General features: G+C 49.7%; 1 protein-coding gene across 2 annotated transcripts; it reads left to right on the top strand.

Moving 5' to 3' along the window:
* The first annotated feature begins 268 nt into the window (after positions 1 to 268).
* Positions 269 to 24108, top strand: CCM2L (CCM2 like scaffold protein). Of its 2 annotated transcripts, XM_081196267.1 has the most exons (10): positions 270 to 595; positions 9004 to 9171; positions 9966 to 10049; positions 11199 to 11382; positions 14537 to 15045; positions 16320 to 16455; positions 17941 to 18004; positions 18991 to 19138; positions 19898 to 20036; positions 20632 to 24108. In XM_081196267.1, the coding sequence occupies exons 1-10, from the start codon at positions 566 to 568 to the stop codon at positions 20940 to 20942; spliced, it is 1773 nt and encodes a 590-aa protein (XP_081052393.1). In that variant the 5' UTR covers positions 270 to 565; the 3' UTR covers positions 20943 to 24108. The 2 variants fall into 2 exon arrangements, with proteins under 2 accessions (XP_081052394.1, XP_081052393.1); XM_081196268.1 differs by lacking the exon at positions 9004 to 9171 and having other exon boundaries at positions 269 to 595.

Below are 24108 nucleotides of genomic sequence, written 5' to 3'. Positions count from 1 at the left end.
GAACTGCCGACCTTCTGATCGGCAAGGCTTGGCTCTGTGGTTTAACCCACAGCGCCACCCGCGTCCCTCTTTAGCACTAAATCAGAGCAAATGTCAATCTGGATAAAACATAGTTGGCATTTGCTGTGTTTCAGCAGTAAACAGTGGGTTTACCCAGGGGAAAGTGCCAGGGCAAGAGGAATTGTGGATGAACCCAGAAACTTGACCCTGCCTTGTTAATCCACCCCCCCAACTGAGGTTTTTGGACAGAGGTTGGGTGGCAACCTAGCAGGGATTCTTTAGCTGTGGTTCCTTCATTGCTGAGGGTTGGTATGGATGACCTTTGGGGTTCCCTCTCAATTCTACACTTCGATCCTTCTCTGACATCCAAAAGCCCCTCCGAGCCCCTTGCTGTTCCACAGCAGCTCCCATCTGCTTATCAATCCCAGGAGGGGCAGGAACTTGGCAACTTGACATCAGGGCCGGTCGCTTGGTGGAGTTTCCGACACAGGATGGAGGAAACAAAGGATGGCTGGCGTAAAGGAAAAGCCGCCTTCCTGGGGCAGGAGCAGAGCGAGGACGAGGCATGGAGCACGAAGCAAAGAAAGGCAAGAAGGTGAGTGTGGGGGGGGGGCAAATGCCGTATGGGGGTGCTTTTCTGTGAATTGGTGTGTTGGGTGCTCTATGGGGTGAAGGGATGACACACATCAGTTTCCACCTCTCCAACCTGACCTGATGAGGAAGGCTGGGTTGTGTGCAAAACAGATCCTTGGATCTCTTAAGGGAGCCGGCAACAGCCAAGTGTATAGTCCAGGTTATGGGTAGGCAATTAAGGCCCAGGGGCTGGATGCGGCCCAATCGCCTTCTCAATCCAGCCCGCGGACAGTCCGGGAATCAGCGTGTTTTTACATGAGTAGAATGTGTCCTTTTATTTAAAATGCATCTCTGGGTTATTTGTGGGGTCGGCCTGGTGTTTTATATGAGTAGAATATGTGCTTTTATTTCAAATGCATCTCTGGGTTATTTGTGGATCATAGGAATTCGTTCATCCCCCCCCCAAAAAAAATAGTCTGGCCCCCACAAGGTCTGAGGGACAGTGGACCGGCCCCCTGCTGAAAAAGTATGCTGACCCCTGGTCCAGGTGTTTCAGACTAAAACTCCCATGTGTTGTAGTCTAAAATATCCGTCAGGCACCAGGCTGGCATGGGCTGCGTAAGGTGTTCAGGGAACCCCAGCTGCCCTATGCAAACGCCACACAACCTTTTTCCTAAGCCACAAAAAGGATTTGGCCCTTAGAAAGGAGGAGGGGCCAGCAAACAATGGTGCCACCACTGTCAGCATGCCGTGAAACGAGACAGCCGTGCACCGCAGAATCTATTTTGGAACTGCCGTTTCCATCACTTGTTTTCTGCCCGTCCCCAGCCCCATGTTGCTATCCGGCGACTCCCAGAGCTTTGATTGAGCTGGCCCCAGAATTCCATCCTACAAGTTGAGTGCAAAAATAAGTGCAATGCATCAGAGCAAACAGAGTACAGTGGTGCCCCGCAAGACGAATGCCTCGCAAGACGGAAAACTCGCTAGACGAAAGAGTTTTCCGTTTTGGAGGTGCTTCGCAAAACGAATTTCCTATGGGCTTGCTTCGCAAGACGACAATGTCTTGCGAGTTCCTGCTGGGTTTTTTTCCTCCCCCCCCTTTTTCTAAGCCGCTAAGCCGCTTATCAGCTGATCCGATCAGCAGATAAGCCGCTAAAAGCCGCTAATAGCGCTAATTCGCTAATCTGTCAATGGGCTTGCTTCGCAAGACGAAAAAACCGCTAGACGAAGAGAATCACAGAACGGATTCTTTTCGTCTTGCGAGGCACCACTGTAATTACCTGTGACTTTAATCAGGGGTGTAGGAGGGGGGGACGGAGGGGGCGGGGCAGCTTGGGTGCCACTCCAGGGGGTGACAAGATGGCCTCTGCCTTCCCCCAGCTGTAGAGCGGCCGAGGGTGCACACAGTCCGTATGGGCGCCACTCACACGGCGTCTGTACGGGCTGCCGCTCTCGCACGCCGTCCACATGGGCGTCCGTACAGGCTACCGTGTGTGCGCACTCCATACGGGATGCCGCACATGCGCAATCCGTACGGGATAATGCTCGTGGTTGCCGTGTAAGCGGCAGCCCGTACAGAAGCTGCGCGTGAGCAGCATCCCATACGGAGTGTGCATGTGTGGCATTCCCTACGGACTGCGCATATGCAGTATTCCACATGGAGTGCACACGCATGGGATGCTGCACATGCGCAGTCCGTATGGGATGCCGCACATGCAGGCCCAGGCGGGGGGGGGCATATGGGCCACTTGGCCCGGGCCTCCGATTCCAAAAGAGGCCTCGGTCAGCATATTCACAATCGCAGGGGATGCACTGGGGCGAACGCGGAGGCGCAAAGGCGGTGGCAGTGGTGGGTGGATTCCTGGGACCATGGCTGGCAGCGCGAGGGGAAAGCTTCCCTGGCGTATAAGACTCCAGTTATCCCCAGGGTAAAAAAGGGGGGGTACATTATCTACCTGGCCCGGGCCTCTGCCTGGCTCTGCAAGGCCCTGCGCACATGCGCACTCCGTACGACACGCTCCTGCCCCAGGTGCCAGAGAGGGTTCCTCCGCCACTGACTTTAATCAATCTTGGGTTAGGTGGCCGGTCTCTGCTCCTGGTGTTGGTGCCAAGCACATTCACATTTTAGAAACCAACTGTTACACATCAGAATGTAGGACGCTACCTTGGACTGAATCAGATCATTGGGCCATCTCTCCCAGTACTGCTCACACTGGCTGGCAGCAGGTTTCCAGGGCTTCAGACAGCCTATATTCCCAGCCCGACCTTGGGAAGTAATAGTCCTACTCTATTCTGCCTTGGTCAGACCACACCTGGAGTCCTGTATCCAGTTCTGGGCACCACAATTTAAGAGGGATAGTCACAAGCTGGAAGGTGTGCAGAGGAGGGTGACAGAGATGGTCAAGGGTCTGGAAACCAAGCCTGATGAGGAACAGTTGAGGGAGTTGAGTACCGTATTTTTCGCTCTATAACACGCACCAGACCATAACACGCATGTAGTTTTTAGAGGAGGAAAACAAGAAAAAAAAATATTCTAAACGAAACAGTGGATGTATGATTTTTGTGGGTCATGCTGTGGCCACAGACATGTGATCTGACGATGAGTTTGGAGTAGCCCAATGCAAAAATCCTGAGGATCCATGTGGATCCATGCTTTGTAACCACATTTTTGCACCACTGCGGCCCCAGGCAACAGTGGGTGCGTGATTTTTTTGGTGCAAACTGTAGCCATGGACATGCTATGTGATCTGATGGTGAATTTGGGGTGACCCAGTGCAAAAATCCTGAGGATCCATGTGGCTCCGTGCTTTGTAACCACGTTTTAATTGGGGAAGGAAGGAAAAGCACTCAAGGGACAAGGGACACACGTGGGGTGTGTGGAGAAGGATGCTGCTAATAATGAAGAAGAGGGGTATAAGGGGAGAAGGCTCCTCTCCTCTCGCGCTTTGCTCCTTTAAAGAAGCAGGCTCTCTGTCCCTCTCTCCTCCCCACTCAGCGGCTCTTCTCCCGCTTTGCTGTTTCAAAGCAAGCCACGGAGGAGGGAGGAAGGGGAACCATGGATCCTCTGCTCACAACTGCAGCAGATCCCCCCGCCACCCGCAGGCATTCGCTCCATAACACGCACAGACATTTCCCCTTACTTTCTAGGAGGAAAAAAGTGAGTGTCATGGTGCAAAAAATACGGTATGTTTAGCCTGGGAAAGAGGAGGCTGAGAGGAGACAGGATAACCATCTTTAAGTATCTGAAGGGCGGTCACACGGAAGATGGAGCAAACTAGCTTTCTCCTGGTCCAGAGGTGGCACCCGAACCAATGGCTTCAAGTTACAAGAATGGAGATCCCGACCAAACCTGAGGAAGACCTTTCTGATGGAAAGAACTGTTCAGCAGTGGAACAGATTTTCTTGCACTCTCCTTAAAAACTGGAGGTTTTTAAACAGAGGTGTGGGGGGGGGGAATCTGTGAAGGAGTTGAAAGGAGAGGGGGGGAGAGATGGGGGCTATGTTCTTTCGTTTTATTGCATAGTGTTTGTGCAGGTAATTCTATGAACCAGGATTCAGCCACAGACTGCTTCAGAATCACCTGAAAGCTGTTCACGCCTCTTGCTTACCTGGCATTGACAGTCTCACTTGGCCACTCACCGCAACTGAGATGCCTTCAAGGTAGAGGAGCGCTGGAAGGGGTGGGCGGATGTGCTCTCTGCACATGATCAGAGGAGCTCCCCAAATAATAATAATTAATATTTTTTTATTTATACCCCGCCCTTCCCAGTTCAGAAAACCGGGCTCAGGGCGGCTAACAACAAATTTCGTCGTCTAGTCGTGTCCAACTCTTTGTGACCCCCTGGACCAGAGCATGCCAGGCACTCCTGTCTTCCACTGCCTCCCGCAGTTTGGTCAAACTCATGCTGGAAGCTTCGAGAACACTGTCCCACCATCTCGTCCTCTGTCTTCCCCTTCTCCTTGTGCCCTCCATCTTTCCCAACATCAGGGTCTTTTCCAGGGAGTCTTCTCTTCTCATGAGGTGGCCAAATTCTTGGCACCTCAGCTTCAGTCTGTCCTTCCAGTGAGCACTCAGGACTGATTTCCTTCAGAATGGAGAGGTTGGATCTTCTTGCAGTCCATGGGACTCTTAATAGTCTCCTGCAGCACCACAATTCAAAAGCATCCATTCTTCGGCGATCAGCCTTCTTTATGGTCCAACTTTCACTTCCATACATCACTACTGGGAAAACCATAGCTTTAACTATACGGACCTTTGTCGGCAAGGTGATGTCTCTGCTTTTTAAGATGTTGTCTAGGTTTGTCATTGCTTTTCTGAAACACTTAATTGATGCAACAAAAAACAGCATAAAATACAGTATAAAACATGAATAGCAATAAATTCAGAATTCAAAAATCAATTTAGAGGGGAAATCCATCCAATAAACACTGGATGATCACCAGGGCTAGCTGGCTAAATTAGTCCTATTTGGGCCAGCGAGGAGGCCAGGGGAGAATTAGCTGTGGGATCCCAGAGCGGGTGATCTTCATAAAAAGGGGAGGGAACTGAGGCGAACAGGCATTGAACTGACCCTGCAAGTCCCAGGACTCAGCCCAGGCCTATCTTGAGCCTTGCAGAATCTTTTCAAGAGAAGCGAATGTGCTTGCCGTTCTTGGTTTAGCTTTAGGAATCGAGGGAGGGGAGCAATGATGTCTTCTCCCCCGCCCTGCCCACATCCTGAGCAGATGGGTCTGGGTGGCCTTTCCCCACCCTGTCACAGTTCCAGCACCATCCGAAGCCTCTGGGGAAACATTTCCCCTCCAGCTGTCCAAGGCGAAGCCCAGCTGTCAGCCTGGGCTCCTGGCCGAAAAAACAGCAGCAGCCAATCCCAAGACCGGCATGTTAAATTGCTTTGCTTGGGCATCACCCATGGGGCAAAGAGAAGGCAGTTGTTGGGCGCCTGAAGCAGGTGGTCCCAATGTCTCCCCTGCCTCCACTCTAACTGTCTGGAGCAGGGGTCCCCAAACTAAGACCCATGGGCCAGATAAGGCCCAAGGACTCGTTTATCCGGCCCACAGTTACCCCCGCCACCCGCTCTTACCCGCGCTGTGCTGCGCGGCTGCCCACTTCTGGGTCGGAGGAGCACCGGAAATTGCTTGTGCACATGTGCAAGCATTATTTGCGCATGCACAAGTGTTATTTGCACATGTGCAAGTGTTATTTGTGCATGCACACGTGTTATTTGCACATGTGCAAGCATTATTTGCACATGCACAAGCATTATTTGCGGTGCACATCTGGGTCAGAGGAGGCCCGTGCACATGTGTACAAGCTATTTCCGATGCTCCTCTGACCCAGAAGTGTGCTGGAAATAGCGTATGTGCAAGCGTACGGGCATGCACTCCCCTGCCTCCGGCCCACTGTGTGATCGGCGTTGGAGACACCGGCCCGAGGCGCGGTAAGTTTGCTGACCCCTGGTTTAGAGGCCTCCTGATCCATCATAAGGTTTTCCAGTTCAAGCCCCACAGAAGTGAACGGGAGCTGCAAAAGATCCCACATCAGTGAGATTTTTGCACAGGGAAATTTCCCCAGGGGTGTGTGTCATATCTGCAAACCGCTGCACCTGAAGGATCCATCCACCTCACTTTGTGGCCAGGTGACCTGTTGATGGAGAATTCATCCTGATTTGTTTGCAGGGAGTTTGGGTAACACCGGCTGTTTAATGAACGTGCATTGCAATTTGTTTGCGATGGTTATCTTAATGCAGTGGTTCCTGGACTTTTTTGAGCTGCCTCCCCCTTGGCTCCATAAATGTCGTGGACCCCGGTGCCCTCTATCCTATAGAAAGCATCATCCAGAATAGTGGTTTGCATGTTATAATAATAATAATTTATTATTTATACCCCACCCATCTGGCTGGGTTTCCCCAACCACTCTGGGCGGCTTCGAACAAAGTATTAAAATACAGTTGTCTGTCAAACATTAAAAGCTTCCCTAAACAGGGCTGCCTTCAGATGTCTTCTAAAAGTCTGGTAGTAGCTGTTCTCTTTCACACCTGATGGGAGGGCATTCCACAGGGTGGGTGCCACTACCGAGAAGGCCCTCTGCCTGGTTCCCTGTAACCTCACTTCTCGCAATGAGGGAACCGCCAGAAGGCCCTCGGAGCTGGACCTCAGTGTCTGGGCAGAACGATGGGAATGGAGACGCTCCTTCAGGCATACTGGACCGACGCCGTTTAGGGCTTTCAAGGTCAGCACCAACACTTTGAATTGTGCTCGGAAACGTACTGAGAGCCAATGCAGATCTCTGAGGACCGGTGTTATGTGGTCTCGGCGGCCGCTCCCAGTCACCAGTCTAGCTGCTTCATTCTGGATTAGTTGTAGTTTCCGGGTCACCTTCAAAGGTAGCCCCACTAAGGAAAATAATAACACAGTAAAATTCAAAGTAGTGACAATTAATTGCACAAAATCCAATTAAAACAATTAAATTCAATTAACACTGATGATTTCGAAGTCTGATAGTCATTGACCTCTCATGCCCCCTACCTCTTAGTGTCCCCCACTGCCCCCCCAGGAGTTGCTACTACCCACCTGAGGAAACCACGGGCTCTTTTTAAGGAAAGGGCCGGTGCTGTGATGCTTTTATGATGATATGTATGTTTCAATAGATTATAGATAAATTCTATTGATGCCTGGAATTGGTGCCTGGAAAGCATGGGACGAAAGGTAAATATGGATGAGCCCTTAACGTGTGGAACTGGATGAGATTAGCTGGAAACTGAGGCAAAACTTCTGGAGAGAGGAAGGGGCTACCTAGTTGCTTTCTGGGAATGTGAGAGAAGGGTCTGTGTGGGGTGACAGAGCCCAGGTTTCCTCGCCCGGTATCCTTCCTTCCTGTTGATTGCTGTAGCAGGAGCAAAGATAAATAATGCAAAATAGCAATGATATGCAAATTGCATTCAATTAGGCTGCAGGCTTTTTATTTCCTTGATACAGAACTTAATTTGGCCTTCTGGCAGAGAGCGCGCTCGGAGCCATCTGCATTTATCACGGAGTCTGGACGAAGCCATGGAATCATAGCATTGTAGGGTTGGGAGGGACTCCCAAAGGTCATCTATTCCAACCCCCTGCAGTGCAGGAACGTCAGCTAAAGCATCCCTGACAGATGGCCATCCAACCTCTGCTTGAAAACCTCCACCACCTTCTGAGGGAATCTGCTCCACAATCCACGGTCAAACCGCTCCTAGTGTCAGAAAGTAATTCTTAATGTTTAGTCGAAATCTCCTTTCTCGTCATTTGAATCCATTGATTCAAGCCTTACTGTGCTGGTCCCGTGGGTCAACCGAGAGGCGAGGTCCGAGTCCAGTCCAAGGTCGAAGGAGCAATATGGAGGCAGTCTGTAAAAGCTGAAGCTGGGTGCAGGGCAGGGAGTCTGGTGAGGTCAGAAGCGATGGCAGAAGAGCAAGACAGGGTTCAGGCAGGAACTGGCAAGCTACAAAGTCGCTCCTGCAACTAGGGACTGGGGCTGGCCGGCTTTTATCTGTCCTGAGGCATAGGGCGGCCCTGATCCACTGGTGACTCGCCTCTCCTGGCCTGGAGGCGAGCACTCCTCCTGCGGGAACTTAGTTCCCTCCGCCTCTCTGCCCTGAGCCTCTGCAGCTCAGGAGAGGCTGGAGGGTTACCGGACCCAGAGGCAACCTCAGCTTCCCCTGACGGGGCTGAGAGTGGAGCACCTGCAGGCAATGGGTCCTCCATCACCTCTGGAGCCAGAGCAGACTCAGCTGATGCCTGCACCTGAGGATCCAGCACAGGTGAGGACCCTTCAGGCTCAAGCCCCAGCCCCAGCTCAGCTGGTTCTGGAGGCGGGGAATCCTGCGCAGGCTGGGATTCTTCAGGTTCAGCATCCGAGTCCGAATCCCAGGCCATGACATTTACCTTCTGCAGCAGCAGCAGCAGAAAACAAGCTTGCCCTATTTTCCGTGTGATTGCCTTTCAAATATTTGAAGACGGCTACGTCTCCTCTTCTCCAGGCTAGCCATACCCAGCTCCTTCAACCGTTACTCATCAGGCTTGGTTTCCAGACCCTTGATCATCTCGGTCGCCCTCCTCTGCACACCTTCCAGCTTGATCTAGACCAGGGTTCCCCAAACATGGGTCTCCAACTGTTTTGGGACTACAGTTCCCATCACCCCTGGTCCACTGGTCCTGCTAACTAGGGATGATGGGAGTTGTAGTTGAACAACAGCTGGAGACCCAAGTTTGGGGAATCCTGGACTTCTGTTTATGCAGCCCAGGATTGCATCGGCTTACTTTGCTGCTGCATCGCACGGTTGGCTCATGTTTGCAACGAGGGCATCTGCCGGCATCTGGCCTGCCTGCAGCCCGTTCTCCATCACCCTCCTGTTGCGGCTTTACTGACGGGGCCTCTGCTTCTGCCTGCTTCCCCAACAGGGCTTCGTGTCACCGATCAAGAGGCTCGTCTTCCCAAAGGCAGCCCGAAGGCAGGCCCTCAAGAGCAGCCTCTGCCGCCGCCCTCTTCACTCTGTCCCGCTCTACCCTCCGGACTATCTCATCGACCCTCAGATCCTCCTGCACGACTACGTGGAAAAGGAAGTGAAGGTGAGGGTGCACAAGGGGCAGAGTGCGGAACTTGCTGGTGTCAATGCAGCAACTGAGGACCATGTGATACATTTTCTGCCAGTGTGCTATACCTTATGTTCCTATGCAATTAAAACTTCCAAACTATTTGACAGCCTAAATCACGAAAACATCCCAAAATGACGCAATGTATGTTCTGGATCTGAAAAACAACAACAACAACAACAACAACAACAACAACAACAACAATAATAATAATAATAATAATTTATTACTTATACCCTGCCCATCTGGCCGGGCCTCCCCAGCCACTCTGGACGGCTTTCAATAAAATATTAAAATACAGTAATGCATCAAACATTCAAAGCTTCCCTAAACGGGGCTGCCTTCAGATGTCTTCTGAAAGTCTGGTAGTTGTTGTTCTCATTGACATCTGGTGGGAGGGCGTTCCACAGGGCGGGTGCCACTACCGAGAAGGCCCTCTGCCTGGTTCCCTGTAGCTTTGCTTCTCGCAGTGAGGGAACCGCCAGAAGGCCCTCAGAGCTGGACCTCAGTGTCCAGACTGAGCAATGGGGGTGGAGACGCTCCTTCAGGTATACTGGACCGAGGCCATTTAGGGCTTTAAAGGTCAGCACCAACACTTTTAATTGTGCTTGGAAACGTACTGGGAGCCAATGTAGGTCTTTCAGTCTGTCCTCCTCACCACAGATCTATCCAGACATACCCCTCTGCTTTCAGCATGGAACCATCACTTAGAAGATTCCTGCCTCAGCCTTGTCCCACTTTATTGTGGCTTCTTATCTCTTTATCTCCAGTTTTTAGGTCACCTGACTTGGGTAACGACTTCCTTGAACCCCTCCAGCCGCGACGAGCTGTTGCAGCTACTGGACACCGCAAGGGTAACCTTCCAATGTACTTCAATGCGCTTTGGTGTTGTTCAATTAACAGTCCTATGCTTGAAACGGAAACTGCCCGCTTGGGAGGGCGCGAAGGGATGCAGAGGTGCTGAAGAGACTTGCGACAGGCGCCACTAGGGAGAACCACTAGGATGAAGAAGTTATGTCGCCATGTCTCGGCTGCCAAAATAACTTGGCCGCTTGGGATTCTATATATCCCAGGTGCTCCAGCCCAGGTGACAAAGCCTCTTGGGCCAATCCTTCTAATCCCTTTCTGAAGCTACCTGTCTGGTGGTCATCATCAGCACAGCATAAGCAAGTATGTTTAGACTCAGAGACTATTCTGCCTTTCCCTGTGGTGTGTGGCTTGGCTGACTTGCCTGAGTTATCTGAGTCAATTTCATAGAAGTGTGGAGTTGGGAGGAACCCCAAGGCTCGTCTAGTCTACCCCCCTGTGCTTTTCTGCATTGATGGGATGGCCTCATAGTCCAGTTTCCCCCAACTTGGAGTCCTCTAGGGCAGGGGTCTGCAACCCGCGGCTCCGGAGCCACATGTGGCTCTTTTACACCTTTGCCGTGGCTCCGGGGCGGATACTAGCGAGGGGAGGAGGCGCATTGTGCGCCCCGACACTCCCCACTGTGGCGGGCGCTGTACTGGCTGTGACGTCGCATGGGGGCGGTGCGTTAGTCACGCACCGTCCCGACGTCACCTTCCTGCCCGCCCGCCCGCTACATTGTAAGGGGCATGTACGCTGGTCACTGCATTGAAAGGGGGCATGTATGCTGGTCACTGTTTTGAAGGGGAGTGAAGAACACACACACACAAAAAGGTAACTTGTTAATTTAACCTTCATTTCTATGAGGAGGAGTAATTCTGAGGGGTCAAACGAAGAAATAATTTTAAAAAGTGACAAAAAAGTTATTTTTATAATGACGAGTTTTGCGGCTCCCAGTTGTTTCTTTCTTCGGAAACGGGTCCAAGTGGCTCTTTTTGTCTTAAAGGTTGCAGACCCCTGCTCTAGGGGCTGATGGGAGTTGTGGTCCAGAGCAGCTGGCCTGGAGGACTACAGCTTGGGGAAGTCCTTCCCAGGGATGCAAAACTGGGCACCATTTAATGGGTTCCCACCTCCTTTTTGCTCCACCTTTCCTGCAGCAACTGAAGGAGCTTCCTCTGAAGACAACCCCGGAGCAGGATAGCATCTTGAGCCTATCGGCCCGCTGCCTGCTTCTTACCTGGAGGGACAACGAGGAACTCATCCTGAGGATCCCCACCCACGAAATTGCAGCCGCCTCCTACCTGCGGGACGATGCCCTGCACCTCCTGGTGCTCAAAACAGGTGTGGGTCGGTTCAGGTAACCTGGAGGATTCCTGGCTACAGAATTCCCACCTGGTTGAAAATGGATCAGGCCACTTCCAAGCCATGGGCCTCAGGGCAGAATGTTTGTGCATGGGCTGGCTCAGTTGGTACACACAATTTGCAATATCTTTCCCCTTTTCTCTTGCAATACAGTGGTACCTCGGGTTACATACGCTTCAGGTTACAGATGCTTCAGGTTACAGACTCCGCTAACCCAGAAATAGTGCTTCAGGTTAAGAACTTTGCTTCAGGATGAGAACAGAAATCGTGTTCTGGAAGCACGGCAGCAGCAGGAGGCCCCATTAGCTAAAGTGGTGCTTCAGGTTAAGAACAGTTTCAGGTTAAGAACGAACCTCCGGAACGAATTAAGTACTTAACCCGAGGTACCACTGTAAAAAATTTTTTATACACTATATACATTTTTATTTTAAAAAATTAACATATCAGTTCCAACAGTCATACAACATAACTTCTCATCTTATACAGTATTTTGGACTTCCATCAACACCTCTGATGATTTTCTGTTTTTATCACTTATTCCGCATTTCTTACTTTCTGTAATACATATAATTATCCTTAACTAATAGTTCTCTTCATAGTCTTTCTTGCAATATTTCAAATAATCCACCTTACAAAACTTCTTTTCTCTTGCAATAATTTTTATTGGGTTTTTTTATGGAATTGATACAAAGAACTACCAAGAACAAGTCAAAACATTTCCCTCTAATTTCTCTTGAGTTCAGGGGTTCGGCCAGGATAACCGGCTCTCCTCGGCTGTAATGTGTGAACGCGCAGGATTTGCTCACCTGGTTATTTATAGCAGCATGGGTCTTCCATTCCCAAAACACAACCTTATTTTGCAGCGAGTTGTTGCCAACTTGGAAGCAAATGAGCATTGCTATCTCCCAGCCTAACCTGCTTCACAAGGTTGTTCTGAGGTTAGACCAAGAGAAATCCATTCACTATTATCCTGACAGGTTAGAGATAAGCCAATACAGCCTCTTCTCCATTGGAGTTCCCTAAGCGCCACCGCTTGTCGTGCATAAAATCAGAAAATTGCAGAGGCGGAAGGGACCCAGGGGGTCATCTAGATCAACCCCCCCTGCAATGCAGGAAAACTTAAAAAACTTAAGTTTTCTGCTTAAAAACATCCAAAGGAAAAAAAGTCCACCGCCTTCCGAGGGAGTCTGTGTTGGAGTTGTTCCCTGATCTGGACCTTGCGTACGAATGGTGTGTCTCCACTGCAGTAAAGGGCTTCAAAGTTTTACTGCGGTTCAATAAACTTTCCTCGCTCTGGTCCCAAAAGGAAATCCCAAGCTTGTTCTTCCTTGCAGAACTTCTCTGCAATGAGCTGCTGCTTCTACAGTGGAACCTCAGTTTTCGAACGTAATCCGTTCCGGAAGACGGTTCGACACCTGAAATGTTCAAAAACCGAGGCACAGAGGGCTGTTGGCAAATTGAATTGAGTTAGCAAAATTGACGGATTTAATAAGGCATAAACCCAAAACTATGGTACAGAAACAATGGGAATGTTTAAATGAAGATTTACACAAGCAGGGCTCAAATGCAAAAGTTGTGCTTAGACTAACCTTGTGAAGAATATAAAGAATACAAAGATTTGATGGATTATGAAAGAACTAATATTTTAACTAGGATTTATATATTGTAATGTTTAAAGTATAAATTTGGTATTATTGATTATGAAAAATATTTCTTTTTCTTTTCTTATTTTCTTTTCTTTTTTCTTTTTTCTTTTTTCTTTTTTCTTTTTTCTTTTTTCTTTTTTCTTTTTTCTTTTGTCTTTTTTTTCTTTTCTAGTCTGCATTTTGGAAAATACGTAGACAAATGTGTTTACAATGTTATGTATGGACTTTTGTTTCGATTTCCTTTTTCTACTTATTTTCTTGTAATATACAATAAATAAATAAAAAATTTAAAAAGAGAGAGAAAACTGAAAAACACACAGCGGAAGCCATTCGACTTCCAAGGCGCATTCGGAAGCGGAAGCATTTACTTCCGGGTTTTCGGCGTTCGGGTTCCGAAACGTTCGTCAACAGAGACGTTCGAGAACCGAGGTTCCACTGTACTAGGTGTTATGGACTGTTTGGACGCAGAGGAGGGATGGAAGGCAGCAGCTGGGGAGCCCCCGAGGGAAGAAAACTCAGAGCCAGGGGGTTGGGGGTGGGATGGTGATGAGTGGTCAAAGGGAGAAACGGAAGAGGACTGAGAGGAGGAGAAGGTTTCAGCAGCATTTAGTGAGCTTTTCTTGGACACTGTACTTCTGCAGATGCAGCCTAGAATTGTTGTTGTTTAGTCGTTTAGTCGTGTCCGACTCTTTGTGACCCCCTGGACCAGAGCACGCCAGGCCCTCCTGTCTTCCACTGCCTCCCGCAGTTTGGCCAAACTCATGCGGCTAGCTTCGAGAACACTGTCCCACCATCTCGTCCTCTGTCGTCCCCTTCTCCTTGTGCCCTCCATCTTTCCCAACATCAGGGTCTTTTCCAGGGAGTCTTCTCTTCTCATGAGGTGCCCAAAGTCTTGGAGCCTCAGCTTCAGGATCTGTCCTTCCAGTGAGCACTCAGGGCTGATTTCCTTCAGAACCGAGAGGTTTTGTTATGTACTGAGTTGAATAGGATCCAAAGTGCAGCAGTCTGATTGGTCCTAGAACAATAGGATTTAGAATGCAGCAGTCTGATTGGTCCTAGAACAATGCAGCAGTCTGATTGGTCCTAGAACAATGCAGCAGTATGATTGGTCCTCAGGAGCCACCCAATCCAGCTCCAGGTGGAAGTGAATCCACAACCTGATTGGCCTACAGGAGAATCCCAGAATTAGCCAATCACATGCAGCCCATTGTATAAATAATGTATACAAAGCAGGTATTTTGGGGAAACATTCATTCCTCACTACTCTGAGCTGAATAAAGAGCATGAAATCCACACTCGACTCCGAGTATATTTCAGGTTTGATCTTCTTGAAGTCCATGGGACTCTCAAGAGTCTCCTCCAGCACCATAATTCAAAAGCATCCATTCTTCGGCAATCAGCCTTGGCCCAACTCATGGGCCTTTTTTGCTGCTGCATCACAGTGTTGGCTCAGGTTAAGGTTGTGTTGTTGTTCCTATTATTCCCAGGCTTGGGAGTGGACCCGGTCCCTGCAGGAGGCAGCTTGGATGTTTACCCTGGAAGCACCCAGGAGAAGAAATTCGCCGGAGGGCCAGCTGAGAAGAGACCGGCAGAACCCCGGCATCTGGGGGGCACGATGGAGCGACGCCACACCATCTGCAGCCTGGACTGGAAGATGGCACGGGGCGGGCCGGAGGGCAGACCCAGCGGAGGGGGCAGCCTGGAGCGGAAGCAGGGCACGGGCAGCTGGGAGAAGAGGCAGGGCCCCGCAGGCGGCAGGCCCTTCGGGAGCTGGGAGCGCCGGCAGACCTACAGCGGCAGCTGGGAGCGCCGCCCCACGGGCAAAGCTGGGGGCAGCTGGGAGAGGAGGCGACAGGCCTACAGCGGCAGCTGGGAGAGGGGCAAGACCTGGGGCAGCTGGGAGCGCCGGTGGCACACCGGGAACAACCCCCTAGACCCCAAAGAGCCCAGCCCCGAAGCCTATTGCAATCTCATCATCCTGGCTGTGGCTAACAGGGTGAGCAGCCTGAAGCCCGGTCTCGTCCTTCCTTCAAAACAGACAATCTCTCTCTCTCTCTCTTTCATATTTTTAAAAGCTTTTTTTTATGACTCAACAAGATAAAAAAAAGTGATCTGTATAAAAACAAAAGCATAAAAAGAGGGGGGGGGACATGTATATGAAAACAAAAAGGGAAAAGGAAAAGGAAAAGGCAACCCTGGTCAAAGGCCTGGAAACGATGCCTTATGAGGAACGGCTAAGGGAGCTGGGCATGTTTAGCCTGGAGAAGAGGAGGTTAAGGGGTGATATGATAGCCATGTTCAAATATATAAAAGGATGTCACATAGAGGAGGGAGAAAGGTTGTTTTCTGCTGCTCCAGAGAAGCGGACACGGAGCAATGGATCCAAACTACAAGAAAGAAGATTCCACCTAAACATTAGGAAGAACTTCCTGACAGTAAGAGCTGTTTGACAGTGGAATTTGCTGCCAAGGAGTGTGGTGGAGTCTCCTACTTTGGAGGTCTTTAAGCAGAGGCTTGACAACCATATGTCAGGAGTGCTCTGATGGTGTTTCCTGCTTGGCAGGGGGTTGGACTCGATGGCCCTTGTGGTCTCTTCCAACTCTATGATTCTATGATTCTAACCCTAGATAAGGAAGTTTTTAAATGTTTTATTATGTTTTTATATATGTTAGAAGCCACCCAGAGTGGCTGGGGCAGCCCAGCCAGGTGTGCGGGTTAATAATAATAATAATAATAATAATAATAATAATAATAATAATGGAATAGGACATTCCTATTTTAATTGGAAGGGACGCAGGTGGCACTGTGGGTTAAACCACAGAGCCTAGGGCTTGCCGATCAGAACGTTGGCGGTTCGAATCCCCGCAACGGGGTGAGCTCCCGATGCTCAGTCCCTGCTCCTGCCAACCTAGCAGTTCGAAAGCACGTCAAAGTACAAGTAGATAAATAGGTACCACTCCGGCAGGAAGGTAAACAGCATTTCCGTGCGCTGTTCTGATTCGCCAGAAGCAGCTTAGTCCTGCTGGCCACATGACCCGGAAGCTGTACGCTGGCTCCCTCGGCCAGTAAAGCGAGATGAGCGCCGCAACCCCAGAGTCGGCCACAACTGGACCTAATGGTCAGGGGTCCCTTTACCTTTTACCTATTTTCATCAGAGGAATGCTGGAGGGTATGATATACCACCTAAATAACCACGTCCTCTAGACTGGTCACAAATGATCAAGCAACTCTGGAAGATGGATCTGACTGCCCTTTCTCCCTCGGGTGCAGGACATGGCAGAAGAATCGTGTGCTCTCATCTGCCAGGTTTTCCAGATAATCTATGGGGACCAAACCATTGAGTGTGTGGACCGGGCTGGTTATCACTACACATCCACCATGAAGCGTCCTTGGCTGTCTAGCCGGAGTGAGTACATTTAGGGAAGCTTTTAATGTTTGATGCATTACTGTATTTTAATATTTTGTTGGAAGCCACCCAGAGTGGCCGGGAAAGCCCAGCCAGATAGGCGGGGTATAAATTATTATTGTTGTTGTTGTTGTTGTTGTTGTTACGCAACCGCCTTAGACAGAGTCAGCTCATTCATTTATTTATTTGAACAATTTATATACTGCTTAGCTTCAAGCGTCTCTAAGCAAATTACAAAGTTGCAACGGGGGGAAAAGTCAGTTGTAACTATTCAAACAAATATAAATGCATGCTGGAATGAAGAACTTGAGGCGAGAGGGGACATGTCTGACCTCAACTGGAAAGGAACTCCATAAAATTGGGTGCATGGTACTTTTGCTTTTGCTTTCTTTGGCGATCCCTCGTAGCTGAGTAAGATTGTCTTCCGTGAACACGGTCTTAATGGTGTGTCCATAGATGACTGTGGAGGCCAATTCTGGATCCACATATCCTTCCACAGTGGGGACATTGGTTCCTGGGCGGGAGTTGATCACGGTGTGGATTTGCCAAGCATGCCTTCCTCTTAGCACGCTTCTCCCTTTTGTCTTGAGTTCGAGGGACACCTTTGGTAAAGGCTGTTCTCCAATTGGAGCGCTCGCAGGCCAGTGTTTCCCAGTTGTCGGTGTTTATACTTTAGATTTGCCTTGAGAGAGTCTTTGGCATTACGCTTTCCATTTTTAAGTTCGGAATAGAGCACAGTGGTACCTCAGGTTACATACGCTTCAGGTTACATACGCTTCAGGTTACAGACTCCGCTAACCCAGAAATAGTGCTTCAGATTAAGAACTTCAGGATAAGAACAGAAATCGTGCTCCAGCAGTGCGGCAGCAGCAGGAGGCCCCATTAGCTAAAGTGGTGCTTCAAGTTAAGAACAGTTTCAGGTTAAGAAAGGACCTCCGGAACGAATTAAGTACTTAACCCGAGGTACCACTGTAGTTGCTTTGGAAGACGATAATCAGGCATCCGAAGAACATGACCAGTTCAACGAAGTTGACGTTGAGGAATCAATACTACCCCAGTATCGTCTGCTGTGACCAGCAGTGACTGAACTGTTGTGCCCAAAACTAGGTATGGGTCTTCAGATGAGTAGAACAGCGCCATTGGTTCCTGCTCATTGCAAGCAAACATTTTTTAGCATTGCAAACCCCCTTTGGCTAGTGATAAAATAAAACTGGTGGAAATAGTTTTATGGGTGCCTTCCATATGCTCTAGGCCATGACTTGCCTCATCCCTGACTACTGGGCTTGGCTGACTGTGGATAATGGGATTTGTAGTCCAAAAAACCTGCCAAGTACTATATGGGCTGCCCCTGGGCCACCTGGTGGTTGCAAAGTGATGCGCACCAGGCCACAGATTTGCAGAGGACAGGATGGAGGGTTGAGGTCTGACAGCGCAGAAACCTGTTTTCCTATACCCCGTTTAACCCCCTGTGCTGTCTTCTTCCAGGTGAGAGCTGTCGGACGGATGGGACGTACGGCTATGATGCTGATTTCAGCTGCTGTAGCTCTTTGTGAGTCCTGCCCCCCCCCCACACTGGTAACAAGCGGGATGTCTGGATGGGGCTGATGGGAGTTGTAGTCCAAAATGGCTGCACCAACTGGGGCTGATGGGAGTTGACATGGGAACAGTACCTGGTTGTCGAAGGCTGACCTGATTTGTCATTTAATTGGTTTTGTTAACCAACTAAGCACCTTTTCATCTGCTAAAAAGGTACCCTATGGGATTCTTTAATAAATCATTTCTAAAACTAGTGCAGATAAGATATCAGGTACCATTTAGGAGGGACGCGGGTGGTGCTGTGGGTTAAACCATAGAGCCTAGGACTTGCCAAACAGAAGGTCGGCGGTTCAAATCCCCGCGACGGGGTGAGCTCCCATTGCTCGGTCCCTGCTCCTGCCAACCTAGCAGTTCGAAAGCATGTCAAAGTGCAAGTAGATAAATAGGTACCGCTCTGGCAGGAAGGTGAACAGCGTTTCCATGCGCTGCTCTGGTTTGCCAGAAGCGGCTTAGTCCTGCTAGCCACATGACCCGGATTACTTGCTCCCTCGGCCAATAAAGCGAGATGAGCACCGCAACCCCAGAATCGGCCACGACTGGACCTAATGGTCAGGGGTCCCTTTACCTTTACCTGGTTATGGTAACCAATTAAGCACCTTTTCATCTGCTAAAAAGGTAAAGGAGTTGTAGTCCAGGATGGCTGCACTGGCAGTGGGGGCTGATGGGAGTTGTAGTCCAAAATGTCTGCTCCGGCTGGGGACTGCTGGGAGTTGTAGTCCAGAATAGCTACACTGGCAGTGGGGGCTGATGGGAGTTGTAGTCCACAATGGCTGTGCTGGCTGCAGGGGCTGATGGGAGTTGTAGTCCCAGGGCACAATGGGGAAGGCTGACCTAGTCCAACACCACATCTGCAATTGGGGAGTGGGGAGGAGAAGGAGACCTTCTTGACAACATGAGACAGGAAGCGTTACTGATCCGCTTGCTTCCTTCCTCCCTCAGTGACGGTTCCCACGACACCTTTGAGGCCTGTTGCAGCGACACTTCGTCCCCCTCCTTCCACCAGTCCCATCACAGCCTGGCCACGGCCTGCAGCGGCAGCGACCAGAGCAACGCTGGCCTGGAGCAACTACAGGACTACATGATCACAGTGAGTGGGGTTTGGGGAGGTGGCCTGGGGGGGAGAGGCACTTTGGGTGCCCTGAATCCACGAGCCTTGCAGTCACTGGGTGCTTCTAAAACCTCCTCCTGGGAACTGTCCATTTGCATTATTATTGCAAAAATCAAAATCACTACAAAACTATTTCACCTATAGATGTAAACATAGGCAGCATGATAGAAGTTTATAGCACTGCATAGGCATGGAGCAAGTAGATAGAAGAAAAATACACACACACACACACACACACACACACACACACACACACTGCTTTTGGGGGGGACGCAGGGGTACACATACCCCTAAACATTTTGTGAATCTAAGTTTGGCCTCGTTGAGGGGCAGTATTTCAATATGAGTAGGAAAATGAGAGTACCCCTAAACTATTTTTTTTAGAAAAAAAGGAGTGTGTGTATTACTAAATTTTCTGTTTTACAATTTACAATACTCATTTTACATCCTTAAGATATCAATGACTTCCTTTATTCTCTTTCCATGGTCCATTTTACATATAATAAATCCCTGCATATTTTGCAAAAACTATACCAATCAGTATTCCATTATTGCATCCACCAAAACTTATTTACACCGTTTTCAGGTGTACACAATTATTTCCCCTATATACAATAAACATTTCCCAAACGTTTCCCGAAAGAGGTGCAAGACGTCTGTTTTTACAGTTCCCTCCTTGCAAATGATAAATGTTTGTCGTTTGGCGTGACTGTCCTGCCTCTTTGCCTCGCCCCACAGCTCAGGAACAAGCTGACGCCGCAGGAGATCCAACAGTTTGCCTTCTTGCTGAGAGAATACCGGATGGGTCTGGCGGTGGAGGGATACTGTGCCGGCCTTCTCCAGCTCTACGGAGAAAAGCGGAAGTTCCTGCTGCTGGGTAAATGAAAAATATCTGCTTTTGGTGGGGCAGAAGAGGGAAGAGATGGGAAAATCGCAGCTGGGGGAGGTCAAGTCACTTCCATACATCACGTCTGGGAAAACCATGGCTTTAACTATACAGTGGTGCCCCGCAAGACGAATGCCTCGCAAGACGGAAAACTCGCTAGACGAAAGAGTTTTCCGTTTTGGAGGTGCTTCGCAAAACGAATCTCCTATGGGCTTGCTTCGCAAGACGACAATGTTTTGCGAGTTCCTGCTGGTTTTTTCCCCTCCCCCCCCTTTTTCTAAGCCGCTTATCAGCTGATCCGATCAGCAGATAAGCCGCTAAAAGCCTCTAAAAGCCGCTAATAGCGCTAATCCGCTAATCCTTCAATGGGCTTGCTTCGCAAGACGAAAAAAACCGCTAGACGAAGAGAATCACAGAACAGATTCTTTTCGTCTTGCGAGGCACCACTGTACGGGCCTTTGTTGGCAAGGTGATCGGGTGATGTTTTGCCCTTTGGGGGATTGCAGGGACAGGCTCCTGGTGACCTGGTGGGCCAAGGAGCCTTCGCCCAATCTCCCTGGCACCTTTCTCTGCTCCACCTCCACAGGGATGCGCCCCTTCATCCCTGACCAGGACATCGGCTACTTTGAGAGCTTCCTGGAGAACATCGGCATCCGCGAAGGAGGGATCTTGACGGACAGCTTCGGGCGCATCAAGAAGAGCATGAGCAACACCTCGGCCTCCGCCGTGCGCAGCTACGACAGCTGGTCCTTGCGCTCGGAGTCAGAGTCCTTCAACCGCATGATCACGGACATCACCCACGACATCGAAGCTCTGGCGAGGGATGAGGAGGAAGAGGAGGAAGACGACGACAACAATGGCAGCGGTGACAATGATGATGAAGACAACTACCTGTGAGGAGGGGAGACCACCTGGGCCTGAAAGGCAGAGGGGAGCCAGGAACACTGAAAGCTCTCTAATATGAAGTCAGACAATTGGTCCAGCAGGCTCAATATGGGCTATACTGACTGACAGCAGCCTTTTAGGGTGGGTATCTCCAATGAGCCTCTTGGGCTTGCAGATCAGAAGGTCAGCGGTTCGAATCCCCGCAACAGGGTGAGCTCCCGTTGCTCGGTCCCTGCTCCTGCCAACCTAGCAGTTCGAAAGCACATCAAAGTACAAGTAGATAAATAGGTACCGCTCCAGCAGGAAGGTAAACAGCATTTCCGTGCGCTGCTCTGGTTCACCAGAAGCGGCTTAGTCATGCTGGCCACATGACCCGGAAGCTGTACGCCGGCTCCCTCGGCCAGTAAAGCGAGATGAGCGCCGCAACCCCAGAGTTGTCCGCGACTGGACCTAATGGTCAGGGGTCCCTTTACCTTTTTACTCAATGAATATCTGGATCCTGTACACCCTCCAATTGCCCCTATTTGCCAGGGACAGTCCCGGATTTACAGAAGCCATTCTGGTTTCTGAATCCCAGAATGTCCTGCTTAGCCTTAGGATGTCCCTATTTTCATCAGAGAAATGGAGAATAAGTACAGAACCAAGGAGATAAGTCACTATACAGCCTTTAGAAGACATTTGAAGGCAGCAATGTATAGGGAAGTTTTTTTTAATGTTTTATGTTTTTATCTATGTTGGAAGCCTCACAGAGTGGCTGGGGCAGCCCAGTGTGATGGACAGGGTATAAATATTATTACTATTACTATTATTATTGAATAAGACATCCCTATTTTCATCGGAGAAATGTTGGGGGGCACGGATCCTGGCAAGCAAAGGTGAGCCACCCCTTTCTCTCCCCACCTGCTCCCCAGTTGTGAAACTGATCTGTGTTGGAACATCCATGTTCAGAGGCAGTCTACCATTCAATATCATTTGCTGAGCGGTGGGGTTGGGAGAAGCCTGTGGAGCTCATGTCCTGCCTTTGAATATCCCAGAAGGATCTGGTTGCGCAATGTGAGAAGCAGGATGCTGGACTAGATGACTTCTGGCCTGATCCACCAGAGATCATAGAATTGTAGAGTTGGTACCCCGAGGGTCATCTAGTCCAACCCCCTGCAATGCAGGAATTCTGCCTATGTTCTCGCACCTGTCCCACCCACAGCTTGCTCTCTGCAGTTTGAGTTCGTTCTGCTGGTCTGCTAGGTTCAGGAGAGTCCCCTTTGGATGGACTTCTGATGTCTTCTCTTGTGAAGTTGGTCAAGCGCCAAGCAATTTTTAATAGAGCAAGACTGCCCTCTGCTGGTCTCTTGCAGAACCTATGCAGTGAGCTTATAACGTGATAACCAAGACAGGTATCACATTGCAGCCTCGTTTGCAAGTTCTCTTTCGAGACTCAAGCTTTTACAATCGGTGCAATGGCAGGGTTTTTATTTTGTTTTTGAAATGAGGTTACAACCTCTTTTAGGAATTGCAATATTTACTTGTTTTCATACTAGCAGAAGCTTTTCTGGACTGGTTTCCAGCCCTATGCAACGGCCCTCCCACAATAAAATCATTAAAACCTTAGGCGGAACCCAACACTTCTGCAAGTGGACCTCCACTCATGCAATGGGACTTCATCCATCCTGTCCTTCCCCATTGCCCTACCACTAACGCAGAGAGGGGAAACTGGGGGTCCCTGAAACATTGCTACACTCCAAATCCCATCGCCCCTGCCCACTGGGCCATTCTGGCAGGGGCAGATGGGAGATGGAGTGCGACAACATCTGGAACCCCCTGGGCTCACCATTCCTGAGGTCTCTGCAATGGCTGCTTTGCAGCTCTGCGGACAGTCCTTGGTTGATCAAGAGATTCCTCTAAGCCAGAGTTCTTCGATCTTGGATCTCCTGGCATTGTTGGACTACATCTCCCATCATCCCAAACCAGCTAGTTGGGGGTGGTGGGAGTCGTAGTAGTGCAGCGAAACCTGGGGGCCAAAGGTTTTCTCTGACCTGCAGCAAAGCAGAGCAAGGGTCAATATGAGTCCGTTTGGCGGTGCTTTGAGAAACCACGAGAGGGTGCTGTCCTCTCTTCAAAACACCCTTCCCTTTTAAGGTTTGTGTAAGGCAGAATGGTTTGCCCCTCATGGAGCTACAATTCCCAGCACCCTTAACAAACTACAACTCCCGGGATTTTTTGCTGGGTAAGTCATGTTCTTTCAGCGAGTGGCTTGTGTGCTACCTGTGTTTCTTGACTCAGCAGTGGCGCTTATAACTCGTGGAAATCATTCCCGTAAGGTGTTTTCCACATCAAGGTCTGTCCCTGGAAAATGTGACGGGCAGGAGAAAAGCCTTGTGGCTGGATCAGTCCCAAGGGGGTCCACCTTGTCCAGCACGGATGTTGGAGGCAACAATGAGCTCTGATGGCTAAGTACTTTCCCTCTGTCTCCTTCTTCCTCAATTCTCGGTTGACTGAGCAGCAAAAGAAAGATTCGTGGGTTGCATCAAAGTGTAAACATGGAGCAATTTGCATTTCAGAAAAGGAAGTTCCCCCTCTTGCAATTTCCGAGAAGAAGCCCAGGCCTCCTGCCAGCTGGGTGGGGCTAAGGTTGCTTCTCGTTTGGTACCTGCTGGCCCCACAGATGCCCCTGACCAGGCTGGAGGGTGAGTCACCAGAAGGACGCGGTTGTGACATCATTCCGGAATCTGCACCAACTTCCTCCCACCATTTCGGGCAAAGCTTTGCATTTTTGCAACGTGGTAAAAACCACGCTTTGCAGGGAAACTCCGTAGAAATGCTTCACAAAATATTAGTAAAAGTCCCAGGTCTTGAACTCCAATTCCATTGGAGCACCACCCCACTGTCCACTCCACTGACAAAAGTCTTAAATCCCCCTTTTAAATCTATATTGTTAAAAAATGCCTGAATCGCTCAGGCAGTAGAGCTATCAATCTAAAAGTCGTGGGTTCAAGCCCCATGTCAGGTGAAAGGATCCTACATTGCAGAGCAATCACTCTGTGATTCTATGAAATCCTAGGCTAAACTGGTCTGGCTAAGCCTAGCCGGGCAGATCTCCTTTGTGAGTCAATCCCTGGCTTTTTGAGTGTTTGAGGGTAGCTAAGAGACCATTCATCCACACTGACTCCCAGACGAAGGCATC

This window comes from Podarcis bocagei (assembly GCF_964188305.1).
Source record: "Podarcis bocagei genome assembly, chromosome: 5".
Classification (NCBI taxonomy): Eukaryota; Metazoa; Chordata; class Lepidosauria; order Squamata; family Lacertidae; genus Podarcis; species Podarcis bocagei.
Note: the sequence above shows the minus strand (reverse complement) of the source record. Positions and strands in the feature narration are given on the sequence as shown.